General features: G+C 39.5%; 1 protein-coding gene across 3 annotated transcripts in view; it reads left to right on the top strand.

Moving 5' to 3' along the window:
• FAM163B (family with sequence similarity 163 member B) overlaps nucleotides 1–9,274 on the top strand; it is a 199,422-nt gene extending 190,148 nt beyond the window's left edge. For all 3 annotated transcript variants that reach the window (XM_053695517.1, XM_053695519.1, XM_053695516.1), the window contains exons 2-3: nucleotides 7,346–7,461; nucleotides 8,494–9,274. In XM_053695517.1, coding sequence (XP_053551492.1) covers nucleotides 7,369–7,461; nucleotides 8,494–8,877 — 477 coding nt within the window. In that variant the 5' untranslated portion in view covers nucleotides 7,346–7,368 and the 3' untranslated portion in view covers nucleotides 8,878–9,274. The remainder of the gene's footprint in view (nucleotides 1–7,345; nucleotides 7,462–8,493) is intronic.
• The last annotated feature ends 2,423 nt before the right edge of the window (nucleotides 9,275–11,697 follow it).

Here is an 11,697-nt window from a genome sequence, read left to right as displayed (position 1 = left end):
GTAAGTGTGTGTGTATGTGTGTGCTTATGTAAGTGTGTGCTTATGTAAGTGTGTGTATGTGTATATGTGTGCTTATGTATGAGTGTGTGTGTGTGTGTGTGTGTGTGTGTGTGTGTGTGTGTGTGTGTGTGTGTGTATGTGTGCTTATGTATGAGTGAGTGTGTGTGTATGTGTGCTTATGTATGAGTGTGTGTGTATGTGTGCTTATGTATGAGTGAGTGTGTGTGTGTATGTGTGCTTATGTATGAGTGAGTGTGTGTGTGTGTGTGTGTGTATGTGTGCTTATGTATGAGTGTGTGTGTGTGTGCTTATCTAAGTGTGTGTATGTGTGTGTGTGTGCTTATGTAAGTGTGTGTGTGTATGTGTGTGCTTATGTAAGTGTGTGCTTATGTAAGTGTGTGTATGTGTGCTTATGTATGAGTGTGTGTGTGTATGTGTGCTTATGTATGAGTGTGTGTGTGTGTGTGCTTATGTATGAGTGTGTGTGTGTGTATGTGTGCTTATGTATGAGTGTGTGTGTGCTTATGTATGAGTGTGTGTGTGTGTATGTGTGCTTATGTATGAGTGTGTGTGTGCTTATGTATGAGTGAGTGTGTGTGTGTGTGCTTATGTATGAGTGTGTGTGTGTGTGTATGTGTGCTTATGTATGAGTGTGTGTGTGTATGTGTGCTTATGTATGAATGTGTGTGTGCTTATGTATGAGTGAGTGAGTGTGTGTGTGTGTGCTTATGTATGAGTGTGTGTGTGTGTGTGTGCTTATGTATGAGTGTGTGTGTGTGTGTGTGTGTATGTGTGCTTATGTATGAGTGTGTGTGTGCTTATGTATGAGTGTGTGTGTGTATGTGTGCTTATGTATGAGTGTGTGTGTGTGCTTATGTATGAGTGAGTGTGTGTGTGTGCTTATGTATGAGTGTGTGTGTGTGTATGTGTGCTTATGTATGAGTGTGTGTGTGCTTATGTATGAGTGAGTGTGTGTGTGTGTGTGTGCTTATGTATGAGTGTGTGTGTATGTGTGCTTATGTATGAGTGTGTGTGTGCTTATGTATGAGTGTGTGTGTGTGTATGTGTGCTTATGTATGAGTGTGTGTGTGCTTATGTATGAGTGTGTGTGTGTGTGTGCTTATGTAAGTGTGTGTGTATGTGTGTGCTTATGTAAGTGTGTGCTTATGTAAGTGTGTGTATGTGTGCTTATGTATGAGTGTGTGTGTGCTTATGTATGAGTGTGTGTGTGTGTGTGTGTGTATGTGTGCTTATGTATGAGTGTGTGTGTGCTTATGTATGAGTGTGTGTGTGCTTATGTATGAGTGAGTGTGTGTGTGTGTGTGCTTATGTATGAGTGTGTGTGTGTGTGTATGTGTGCTTATGTATGAGTGTGTGTGTGTGTGTGTATGTGTGCTTATGTATGAGTGTGTGTGTGTGTGTATGTGTGCTTATGTATGAGTGTGTGTGTGTGCTTATGTATGAGTGTGTGTGTGTGTATGTGTGCTTATGTATGAGTGTGTGTGTGCTTATGTATGAGTGTGTGTGTGTGTGTGTGTGTGCTTATGTAAGTGTGTGTGTATGTGTGTGCTTATGTAAGTGTGTGCTTATGTAAGTGTGTATATGTGTGCTTATGTATGAGTGTGTGTGTGCTTATGTATGAGTGTGTGTGTGTGTGTATGTGTGCTTATGTATGAGTGTGTGTGTGCTTATGTATGAGTGTGTGTGTGCTTATGTATGAGTGAGTGTGTGTGTGTGTGTGCTTATGTATGAGTGAGTGTGTGTGTGTGTGTGCTTATGTATGAGTGTGTGTGTGTGTGTGTGTATGTGTGCTTATGTATGAGTGTGTGTTTATATGTTCGTTCCGCGCCACCAATAGATATTTGAGAGTTTGTCCTGCAAAAAACAGCAAATTTGTAAGCTGCAGATGGTGCACATTGTCTACACCAGATGTTTGATTTGCAGTATTTGCTGTTTTGACCTTTCTAGCAAGATGTGTTTGATTTGCTTATTACATATTCATTTTATTCTCTTGAGTAAAGGTTAAAAGAACATTTTAGTTAAAAAGTAAAATACTTTCATTCATTTTAGCACTGTTTACAATGAAAGTCTATCGGCGAGATTACGAGTTTTGCGTTAGAAGCTGTGCGGTGCTAATGAGCAGATTTTTATCACCGCTCACTTACATGCAACGCTGCTATTACGAGTTTTCAGAAACCCGTCGTTAAAAGACAAAAAGTGAGCGTTGAGCAAAATATTGCTCCAAATCTCACTTCAATACCATGCTTAAGTCAGCGGTGAGCTGGTGTAACCCAGCAAGGGAGTTAAACGCATAGCTAAATTACCTCCTGAGCAAATACAGCTGGTGAGATAAACAGCAGTGGTTATTGCACATATCCCAATGTTTCCCAGTGGCTTTCCAAGACGCAGGAGATTACAATGAGCCCACTAGCATTTAAGGGGCAGGTCCGCATTGGAAGAGGTGGGTGTGGGCAGACTGTGGGCGTGTCTTGGCAGGTTGTAGGTGTGGCTAATAAGCCCCTTAAACAGGACAATGAACGACTGCAGACATGTAGCAGGCCATGACAATCTCACAGGCTGAGGGATGGTTAGGAGGTGTGCGATTTCCATTGGCCATGTCTGCTTGGGATCAGCAGTTTTTGTGGCTTCCAAGCAGTATTTACATTATTTATTTAACCCTTTTGCATGGTAAAGGTATGGTTGCAGCAGGGTCAGTTGTGCTCACATGACATGCTACAATGAACTAGTGTATTTATTTGCACTACAATTACCTTTTAGGTAAAAGCTGGTTAAATTGAAACAAATCTGAAGCACGTGCCTGTGTACAGCTGGGTCCCAGGACTCAAATGTTTGTTGGCTGATAGAGACATCTCAAACAAAAAAAGGGCCAGTTTACAAGTGGTGGACTAATGACAACCAATATCGCTGGACTGCACTACCATAAACACATGACTTTGATATTACAAGTCCATGGTAAAGGGCCTTAACCAGAGAATTGTTAGTGCAGCTGACTTTTCTCGAGCACAGCCTATACAATGGATATCACAACTGCGCTATATATGTGTATATGTGTATACATATATAGACATATATAATGTTTAGTGTGTTTTAAATAGAAATTCTTGAAATTTCAATGTTTTTCACTTATAAATATAAATATATATATATGTATATATTGCTATAGATATATAATCATAGATAAATATTTTACAATTTTTTCATATATATATCTATATATATATATATATATATATATATATTACGTGTGTGTACATATATACATATATATATATATATAATTTTATATACTTTATATACTGTGTGTGTATATATATATATATATATATATATATATATATATATTTATTTATTTTAATAAGAAGACATTTTCATTTATGTGAAGATTATTGTAATGTAAAATATTCCTAACTCACTTTGGGTTTAGCGCAGTTGGTCTAATGCGATGTTGGGTTAGTTTGTGAGCGATAACTGTTTGGGTTTTTAAAAGCGTGCCCCATAGAAGAATATGGGGATTAGAAGTTTGCGCAGTCACGGTATACGAAGTCCTGAAGTTAGCGTGTATTGGTCTTTCACTCTTGTGCTAACTTTATACTTTCATCTTGTAGGCAACTTTGCGCTCCACTCATAATCTAGGCCAGTATCTTTTATGGCACTCGTCCGTTTTTCCCTCATGTATAATCGCTTACTGGTGCTCGTCCATCTAATAACATTTGATATACAACATTCCAGTTTTGCGGCTGTTTATTTCTGGAATATTCCTTGTTTGCACTTAATGACCGAGCGCTGTGTCTTGGTACAGAAGGTTCTTACAATGTTTTAGTCATTCTGGCAACATCACTTTGAAAAGGAACTTACTTTTTATGCTCAGAGCTATTAATCACTCATATGTTGTATGATTGGATTTTGGTGAAGCTTCATCACATCTAGATTATGGTGATTAAATGTGTTTAAAGGGACATTAAAAACAAATATGCTGTGTGATTAGGCTGACCATTTTGCCGCTTTAAGAAGGAACACATATGAAAAATACATATGTGAGGGTTCTTATGCAAAACCATTTCTTTAACCCCTTAACGACCGAGGACGTGCAGGGTACGTCCTCAGAAAAAAGGCAGTTAATGCCTGAGAACGTACCCTGCACGTCCTCGGTGTGGAAAGCAGCTGGAAGCGATCCTGCTCGCTTCCAGCTGCTTTCCGGTTATTGCAGTGATGCCTCGATATGGAGGCATCCTGCAATAACCTTAAATGGCCATCCGGTGCAGAGAGAGCCACTCTGTGGCCCTCTCTGCACCGGACATCGGTGGCCGGTAACGTTGGTGGGTGGGAGCTGACTTGGGAGGCGGGTGGGCGGCCATCGATGGGCCGGGTAATGTAGAGGGGGGCGGGCGGGCGCGTGCACGGGGCGGGAGCGGGTGGGAACCGCTACACTACAGAAAAGACTGTGTAAAGCTTTTTATTTAAAAAAAATAAACAACAGTCAAAGGTATCTAGGAGGGGGTGGGGGTTTGTTCTTTGGTGGGTAGGGGAGCTACACTACAGAAAATGGGGAAAAAATTAAAAAGCAACTGTTTTTTTTATAAACTGGGTACTGGCAGACAGCTGCCAGTACCCAAGATGGCGGCCATTAAGGCAGAGGGGGAGGGTTAGACAGCTGTTTGGTGGGGGATCAGCCAGGTTGGGGGCTAAGGGGGGCTCCTACACAGCAGCATATGTAAATATGCTTTTAAAAAAAAACCAAAAAGCCTAAATATATATTTTATTTTAGTACTGGCAGAGTTGCTGCCAGTACTTAAGATGGCGGGGACAATTGTGGGGTGGGGGAGGGAAGGGAGCTGTTTGGGAGGGATCAGGGGGTCTGATGTGTCAGGTGGGAGGCTGATCTCTACTCTAAAGCTAAAATTAACCCTGCAAGCTCCCTACAAACTTCCTAATTAACCCCTTCACTGCTAGCTATAATACACACGTGATGCGCAGCGGCATTTAGCGGCCTTCTAAGTACCAAAAAGCAACGCCAAAGCCATATATGTCTGCTATTTCTGAACAAAGGGGATCCCAGAGAAGCATTTAGAACAATTTGTGCCATAATTGCACAAGCTGTTTGTAAATGATTTCAGTGAGAAACCTAAAATTGTGAAAAATTTAACTTTTTTTTTAATTTGATCGCAATTGGCGGTGAAATGGTGGCATGAAATATACCAAAATGGGCCTAGATCATTACTTGGGGTTGTCTACTACACTACACTAAAGCTAAAATTACCCCAAAAAGCTCCCTACATGCTCCCTAATTAACCCCTTTACTGCTGGGCATAATACACGTGTGGTGCACAGTGGCATTTAGCATCCTTCTAATTACCAAAAAGCAACACCAAAGCCATATATGTCTGCTATTTCTGAACAAAGGGGATCCCAAAGAAAAATTTACAATCATTTATGCCATAATTGCACAAGCTGTTTGTAAATAATTTCAGTGAGAAACCAAAAGTTTGTGAAAAAATTTGTGAAAAAGTAAACGATTTTTTGTATTTGATCGCATTTGGCGGTGAAATGGTGGCATGAAATATACCAAAATTGGCCTAGATCAATACTTTGGGATGTTTACTAAAAAAAAATATATACATGTCAATAGATATTCAGGGATTCCTGAAAGATATTAGTGTTCTAATGTAACTAGCGCTAATCTTGAAAAAAAAATGGTTTGGAAATAGCAAAGTGCTACTTGTATTTATGGCCCTATAACTTACAAAAAAAGCAAAGAACATGTAAACATTGGGTATTTCTAAACTCAGGACAAAATTTAGAAACTATTTAGCATGGGTGTTTTTTGGTGGTTGCAGATGTATAACAGATTTTGGGGGTCAAAGTTAGAAAAAGTGTGTTTTTTTCCATTTTTTTCTCATATTTTATAATTTTTTTTAAAGTAAATTATAAGATATGATGAAAATAATGGTATCTTTGGAAAGTCCATTTAATGGCGAGAAAAACGGTATATAATATATGTGGGTACAGTAAATGAGTAAGAGGAAAATTACAGCTAAACACAAACACCGCAAAAATGTAAAAATAGCCTTGGTCCCAAATGGACAGAAAATGGAAAAGTGCTGTGGTCATTAAGGGGTTAAACAGCCCTGAAAACAGCCCTGACATATGTATTCCTTTTTAAAGCGGCAGTATGGTCAGCCAATGTGTGATAATGTACCCTCGTATCTGAGAAGCTTCTTGCAATCAATAATTCACTGCCCACCACAAAACTACTGAACGACCTGTAGCTGACTGAGCACTGGTAGTGGGTGGGGCCAGACAATGGCCCCGCCCTAAAGAGCTCTCTTAGACCATTACATTTTACACCGCAATATATATTTTTCACAACTGAACATTGATATTATCCCCTTGGCTGCCATTAACAAAATTAATAAAAGATTTTACCTATTTTGCTGTCAGTATCATGAACACAGCAGTGATTTGAATACCAGTAGCACAAAGGGCCAGATTACAAGTGGTGTGCTATTTGCGCCCTTGCTATCTTTTGTGCATATTACAAGTTGATAGCAAATGGTTTTGCTTTAGTATAAAATTATATGGGATATGGCCAGGTATTTGACTGGAAAGGGCTATATTATATAGTATTATAGTATATATAAAATGTGTGTGTGTAAATATGTGTGTGTGTGTATATATACTTATATTTATCCCAGCACCCCTTTCCACCTCTCGTGCTTATTAGCACCCACCTTAGTAAACCCACCACCCAGTAGTGAAACCGTCCACTTTGGGAACCACTGCTGTCACATATAAATAAAAACTCTATTTATTTAACACTTTCATGCTGTTAGGATGTTCTATGCTGTCCTAACAACTCTGGGCTTTAACAACGCTAGGACGGGACGGAACGTCCTACCATATACAGTGTCTTGCAGATTCTGTATTGGACATAAGCAAAGATCAGCCTGGGGCGTGTCTAACAGCATAGGCATCCCCAATGATCCAATCTTGGCCTTCAAATCACGTGATTGCTTTGCTGTTCTTCAGACTTATTACATGCAAACTTTCACACCTATTTAAAGTAATATATGACCAATAGGGTGACTGATTAGTATTGTACATCCAACAAGCACATGATCAGCTCTAAAGCTGTTCGCCTATTGGTTAAAACATGTCATCTGATCATAGTAATAGAAAACATCATCAGTAAACTTTACCAGTTTTATGCAAACACTTTAAAAGGAGCAAAACATATTTTCTGTATTGTAATCTGGTTTTATAATCATCCTTAACTGTATCCGTTAATATGTGTGTGTCAGTAAGTATCTCTCTTTTTGTGCTTCAGGTGGTTAATGGAGAGAAGATCGAATGACTGCAGGAACTGTGGTCATCACCGGTGGAATATTAGCGACTGTGATCCTTCTGTGTATTATAGCCGTTCTGTGCTACTGTAGGCTCCAGGTAAGCTGATAGTATGCTTTACTGTAATCTATAGACACTGGGATGCACATTTAGCCTAATAGCCAACGCGCATTTCATTTTACACCTAAATATTTTTGATCATAACAAGATTTCACTTGTTAAGTAATACTATATGTTTACTCCCCTTCATTATGAAAAGCGATATAAAACTTCACTTCCTGCATATAACTGTGTGTTTGTACCCTGCAAATGAGCAAAACATATATCTAAACTTAGCTCCAGAGCAGCAACGCACTACTGGGAACTAGCTGACCAAATCAGTTGAGCAAATGACAAGAGCAATAATATGCAGACACCAATCAGGGTCATTCCCCTAGTAGAGCACTGCTGCTCCTGAGCCTGCCTACGTGTACTTGTCAACAAAGGATAACTATAGAACCAATTAAAATTAAATGTTGCATTTGAAATATGAAAGTTTAATTTTATGTCCCTTCAGTTATAAAGAATTTAGGAATTATCCCTTTGTCTTAGATTAATCTATTTACATAGCTGCACATAACTAAAAAAATCAAATACAAAAAAATCTAATAAATTCCAGGGTATATTGTTGTAGATAAATGAAATAACCAGGTTATTTGTATATTAGGCATCTCATCTCAGGATTACAATGCAGGACAGCCTGCTGAGACAATTATACTGTGGGTCAGGAGCCAGAAAATGGAGTGTCCCAAGATAATAGGGACATTTATATAGGTCCTTGATCATTTTTAGTTTTATAACTTCCGTCCCCTGGCTTTGCCTGTGTCAGACTGTATTTGTCAGGTCCCTGTACTCATTGTCCCCAGACATATGACAGCAAAGACCAGTGTGCAGCTGACTTTTGTGTATGCAGAAGGGCATAAAGCCTAACATGCCGGCACACTTCTCAAATTCTGATATACAGGGCCTGGCAGTAATTCACCTAAATACTCGTGAAAGTTCCCTTTAAAATGAGGCTGTGTTGTTTTCATTTGTGAGTTGTGAATCACTGATCTACACTAACCATCTAATTATTTTGCTTCATTATCTCAGTATTACTGCTGCAAAAAGGAAGATTCGGAAGAAGATGAGGAGGAACCAGATTTTGCTGTGCATTCTCGCTTCCCCCCGGTACATTGCAACCGTAATGTAGTGCTGGCCAATGGGCCGTCCATATACTCCTCTCCGTACAACAAGAAACATCAGCACTGCAGAAGTATCTGCCAGGGCTGCCCTCACAATGAGCCGCCGGCATTCCTCCTACACCCACCCGAGGAAATCCGGAATGGTGGTGACCGCATCACCTACAAAACAATCAGTCAAGAGGAAATCGAACTCCCGGTTAACTTGAGCAATTTACAGGTGCTCAACCCAAATCGTTTGTCGGCCATGAGAGATGCCTTTTCCCGCAGCCGCAGCATAAGCACAGATGTGTGAGACTATTTAACCGACCTCTGGCATTTTGCGTTTACGTGAGCTTGGTACTAGAGAGTAATCCTTATAAAATCCTTTCTTCTCACTTTCTGGAAAAAAAAATGGCCTACAAAATGTTTTTTTTTTTCAATATTTGTGCAAAAATAGAAATAAAACTGTTTTGTGAAATGAAGACCAAGAGATATACCCCCTCTGGGTTACAGTATCATGAAGTCAAGCTGAAAAAATCCACATGAATTGCACAGTACCTGTTCTTCAAACCAATGCTTGTCTAAATCACTTTCTTAATCCCAGTCTTCTTAGAAATGAATGGAAATGTCTTTCAAACTATGAATGTATTTATACATTATGTACATGAGATATACATCTATTCAATAAATCACTTTAGGAAAAAAACAAAGTTAAATACTGTTTGGAAGAAAAAACAAAAACTAATGTGGTTCTTTTGAAAGTTTAGTCAGAAGAAGTAAAGGAATATGGATTTTTATTAAGTATTATTGGAATGTTTGTTTTGATATTCAAAGGAAGTTGTATTAAGGACTGATTACTGTATTTTAAGATAAGATTTAGGTCTTTTTTGTGCGACTAAAGGGCTGGGAAATTATTTTTTTTTAATGGTGCAGCAGGAGATTATTTAAATGAAAGGAACGTGATCATAATATTTTAAGGTTTTGCTTGAATAAGCTGTTTAAACTGAAATGTATATCATAAAGTTGTAAAAAAAAAAACTATTTAGAGAAAAAACTTATCTCTGTTACTGCAACACTGCAACATGCAGGCAATCTCGTTTTATTTTACGCACCCTGAGATCAGTGGTGATTTGTATAGGATAAAAGGCATTGCTCTACATGTGAGGTTACTGCAGGTGCAATATTTTACTTGTAAATATATGAAATAGACTTTTTATATCATTCCATTATAGACATGGAACCCAATGATTTAATCTCAGCAATGATTAACTGTGGAGTACATCATAAAACATTTGTATTAAAATAATTATAGTCTTGGATAAAAAGACCATACTTAAAACTCTTTAATCCATGGAAAATGAGTTGTGTAGAAAAAAGATAAAATAGTTATAATAATCATTAAGCAAAAACAGCTTTTGAAAAACACAGGGTCTCCCTTGGAAAACTCAATAGTGGGTGTGATGAAGCAGCCAATCAGATGAGGCGCTAGCTAACTGATTGAAGTCTATGGAAAAAAAAACCACACATTTATTCTTCTCAAAATACTGATGAGAAATGAATATCTTTCACAGGAACACATAGGATATATATATATATATATATATATATATAAATTATATATACTAGCTTGACAGCAATAGTGTTAAAATCTATGTGTGTGAGAGACAGTGAATGAGAAATGAAAGGTGGAAGCAGTACAGTTTCAGAAGGTAAAATACAGAATAGGACTGAAAAGATGGTAAATGCCAGCCACTACCAGTTGCCCACCACTGTCTTAGATCATAAACTACTTTTGCTCAAAAGTTCATTAGTACTTGTATATCTCACTAAGCAAAACATGTGTGCATAGAACTCAACAAGGGTGATTGATATGTGTGCACGTAGAGCTCAGTAACGCTGATGTTTGTACATGTAGAGCTCAGTAAGGGTGATGTGTGTGCATGTAGAGCTCAGTAAGGGTGATCTGTGTGCACGTAGAGCTCAGTAAGGGTGATGTGTGCATGTAGAGCTCAGTAAGGGTGATGTGTGTGCACGTAGAGCTCAGTAACGCTGATGTTTGTACACGTAGAGCTCAGTAAGGGTGATGTGTGTGCATGTAGAGCTCAGTAAGGGTGATGTGTGTGCACGTAGAGCTCAGTAAGGGTGATGTGTGTGCATGTAGAGCTCAGTAAGGGTGATGTGTGTGCATGTAGAGCTCAGTAAGGGTGATCTGTGTGCATGTAGAGCTCAGTAAGGGGTATGTGTGTGCACGTAGAGCTCAGTAAGGGTGATGTGTGTGCATGTAGAGCTCAGTAAGGCTGATGTTTGTACACGTAGAGCTCAGTAAGGGTGATGTGTGCATGTAGAGCTCAGTAAGGGGTATGTGTGTGCACGTAGAGCTCAGTAACGCTGATGTTTGTACACGTAGAGCTCAGTAAGGGTGATGTGTGCATGTAGAGCTCAGTAAGGGGTATGTGTGTGCACGTAGAGCTCAGTAACGCTGATGTTTGTACACGTAGAGCTCAGTAAGGGTGATGTGTGCATGTAGAGCTCAGTAAGGGGTATGTGTGTGCACGTAGAGCTCAGTAACGCTGATGTTTGTACACGTAGAGCTCAGTAAGGGTGATGTGTGCACGTAGAGCTCAGTAAGGGTGATGTGTGCACGTAGAGCTCAGTAACGCTGATGTTTGTACACGTAGAGCTCAGTAAGGGTGATGTGTACACGTAGAGCTCAGTAAGGGTGATGTGTGTGCATGTAGAGCTCAGTAAGGGTGATCTGTGTGCATGTAGAGCTCAGTAAGGGTGATGTGTGCATGTAGAGCTCAGTAAGGGTGATGTGTGTGCATGTAGAGCTCAGTAAGGGAGATGTGTGTGCATGTAGAGCTCAGTAAGGGTGATCTGTGTGCATGTAGAGCTCAGTAAGGGTGATATGTGTGCACGTAGAGCTCAGTAAGGGTGATGTGTGTGCACGTAGAGCTCAGTAAGGGTGATGTGTGTGCATGTAGAGCTCAGTAAGGGTGATGTGTGCATGTAGAGCTCAGTAAGGGGTATGTGTGTGCACGTAGAGCTCAGTAAGGGTGATGTGTGTGCATGTAGAGCTCAGTAAGGGGTATGTGTGTGCACGTAGAGCTCAGTAAGGGTGATGTGTGTGCAT

The sequence above is a fragment of the Bombina bombina genome, chromosome 12 (assembly GCF_027579735.1).
Source record: "Bombina bombina isolate aBomBom1 chromosome 12, aBomBom1.pri, whole genome shotgun sequence".
NCBI lineage: Eukaryota > Metazoa > Chordata > Amphibia > Anura > Bombinatoridae > Bombina > Bombina bombina.
Note: the sequence above shows the minus strand (reverse complement) of the source record. Positions and strands in the feature narration are given on the sequence as shown.